The sequence below is a fragment of the Indicator indicator genome, chromosome Z (assembly GCF_027791375.1).
Source record: "Indicator indicator isolate 239-I01 chromosome Z, UM_Iind_1.1, whole genome shotgun sequence".
Taxonomy (NCBI): domain Eukaryota; kingdom Metazoa; phylum Chordata; class Aves; order Piciformes; family Indicatoridae; genus Indicator; species Indicator indicator.
Genome location: NC_072053.1, coordinates 81,226,080 through 81,228,964, shown reverse-complemented (window position 1 = coordinate 81,228,964; position 2,885 = coordinate 81,226,080). Strand labels below are relative to the sequence as shown.

General features: G+C 43.9%; 1 protein-coding gene across 1 annotated transcript; it reads left to right on the top strand.

The window, feature by feature from the left end:
- The first annotated feature begins 1,880 nt into the window (after positions 1–1,880).
- On the top strand, positions 1,881–2,693 carry LOC128979429 (tetraspanin-3-like). The gene has a single exon (XM_054397643.1). The coding sequence runs from the start codon at positions 1,881–1,883 to the stop codon at positions 2,691–2,693; it is 813 nt and encodes a 270-aa protein (XP_054253618.1).
- Positions 2,694–2,885: the final 192 nt, after the last annotated feature.

Genomic DNA, 2,885 nt, shown 5'->3' with positions numbered 1-2,885 from the left:
CATTTGCACAACCACAAAGCTGACTTGATGGGCTCTCCAGTCCCACTCATGGCTCCATGTGGAACCAACCTCTTTGACCTTCCTGGCACATCACAGCCTCCCAACGTCAGTCATGGCTTGCTAGAACAATGAATGCAAAAAAACACACAGTTGGCATTTTATTAACGTGAAGGATTATACTTTCAGCAGCATTCTAGAAAGTAGTTTATCTAAGATGTATTATCTATTACACCCACATTTGAATTTCAATACTCATCAGCTCATAAGCAGAAACAACTCCAGAGAAAGCAGGGACAGCATTTATCATGCTGCTGAAAGTTGGCTCACAGCATGCAGGTATGAAGGGAAATCCTCTCTGTCCCTCCCACCTTCTCCTTCTCCCTGATACAGAACACAGAAATCAGAGAATAAGGCAGTCAAGAGAATGAGTAAACCAACTACAGCAGGAGGGCTGGGAGTAGCAGCCAGATGAACAGGAGAGAGGGCAGACATGGGGAACAGTTGCAGGAAAACACATGTCCTAGAACAGCTTTGAAAGAAGCATTTGGTTAAGATTTAACAAGTTAATCACTGCATGTTAATTACTGTTAATGGCAGGATTAAAAATAATAAAAGCCATCTATCTCATTCTAAAATAATTAGTCTCAATGACATGTTTATGCAGCACTCAGAAAGACATTTTGATGGGAGTCAGCCCAACATCTGCATGTGCACAGCATACACAACAGCAAAACATCTGACAGATGTGGGATCATTGTCTTTGCTGAGACTTTCCTAGGGTTCCAGGGATCTGAGCACTGGTGTTTCTGAAAATGAGGATCATCTCTCTGCTTTCTCCCTCATGTAACCTTGGTGCCCCAGCTTTGCTCTGGCATCCTGAGAAACAGAGGAGGTGTTACGAGACCTCATCAGCATGATTAGCTAATCACTGTTGGTCTTGGGATCTGTCTTGCTGGTGCCTGTGTTTTGAGTTTTATGCAGGTTTCCCATCCTGTTTGGCTCTTCTGTATCACATGTTTTGAGTAACAATGCTCCTCTGCTGTCTGATAAGTGGTAATAATTCCCTTTGGGATTCCTGTCCTTTAGCTGGAGTGTGATGCAGTTTCTTTACACAGAAGGAAATTTAACACAGCTCATACTGTCTGTGCTCAGCCACTACAACACAGCCAGTTCCCTGGTGGTTTAAACCGAGGGGGGAACCCATGTGAAATGGCAGGGCTTCCTCATCCAGGTGTCTTGAATCCTTGAAGCTATCTGCATGGAATCTTGCTGAGTAAAAAAGGGCAAAATATTGTTAACATCATTATGCCCCTCATAAAATCTAATGAGTGGCAAGTGTACTGGGAAGGATAATGAGACAAGGTGGGTGTTGCCTATGGAGGTCTCTGATTGAAGAGCTCTGGATAAACAGTTGCCTCATTAATGGCTCTGACTTGTGCATTTGTTGCCATCCTAGCTGCTGCTGTGAGATTGATAATTGGATTACCTCTTTCACCTGGACAGTCTAAGTGACCTGAACTAGCCCTGCTGGCTATCACTTTGACTATTTCTCTATGTGTAGCTCTATGACACATGAATGTGGTAAAATAAGGAGTGTGGCATTTTCCCTGCTGTCCTCCTCCTTCAAATCCAAATGCAACCCATGACAGAGGAATAAATGACCTCTGGACAGTAACATCAGCACCATACACTCCTGGTTTCTGCAGGCTGTGCTGAACAAACAGCAGTATGTGGTCAGTCTTTGTGCTGAGGAAGTCTCATCAGTGCTGCTCCCTTGAAAGTTGCTTTGGGTGGAGGTGTTATCTGCTGCACCTGGATAAGTAGGGTGGAGGCCTCTTAAAAGGTGATGGTGAGGGAGTGAGCAGCTAGGAGTGGTCTGAATGAACAGCGTTAGAGCTATGATGCCTTTGTCATCCTTGTGGTGCTATGATGACTCCTGGCTCAGGACCTTTAATAGTTATCTGCTGAAGTTCCTAGGATACATCTTCTGGTTCTCTGCTGCAGTTGTGGCCCTTGTTGGAGTTCCCATGATCCTGATATACAGGAACTACAGGTCTTTATTTCAGGAGTCTTTCTTGTATCTCTCTGGCTGGTTGGCTGTAGCAACTGCAATTACCTTGCTACCTATTGGACTTCTGGCTATCTCTGTTTCTGCTAAGAGCTCCCGTTACAAACAAGGGGCTCTCATGTACTTGCTGTTGGTCCTTCTTTGCTTAGCAATGTCTTCAGCAGTTCTGGCACAGTTCTCTCTTCAGACAACTTCTAAGCTGAAAACCACTATGGGTTACCTTGTCAGTCAATACAATGGGACACCTTCCAAGGATCCTGGTAGTGGAGCCGTGGACAAGGTACAGAGGAGGCTGCGGTGTTGTGGAGTTGGAAACTACACAGACTGGCTAAAGACAACAGCTTCTTCTTGGCATCTTCCAGCTGAAAGGCATCATGTCCCTGAAAGCTGCTGTAAGGAGAGGCATTCTGATTGCACAGGTGACTTGAATCATTTGGACCAGATTTTTCAGGAAGGCTGTCTAAAGAAGCTAGAAGACTGGTTTGATTTCCTTATGCTTTATGTGTTTTGGTGCTCTGTGGTGCTCAGTGTCTTAGGGTTGGTAACCACTGTCATCAATGGCCTCCTCAAGAAATATGAGTCTTTCCATAGTCTCCAATTTCTGGACTCCTATACCTTCATATAGGCCTTCAGGTACTGCTAGCACTGCTGAATGTTCCTTAGATTTTTTTTTTTTTTGTACCATCCTGCAGCTGCACTAGAAGAAGACTAAAAATACATCTGCATGTAAATAATTGTTCACTTTTGAATTAATTTTTTTTCCCTTTAATGTTACAATATTGGATCTGCTTTTTCCAGGTCTTGTTAGATAAACATC

Bases quoted from the DNA above. Each gene is read 5' to 3' on its own strand.
- LOC128979429 (XM_054397643.1), top strand. From the start codon at position 1,881: ATGAACAGCGTTAGAGCTATGATGCCTTTGTCATCCTTGTGGTGCTAT.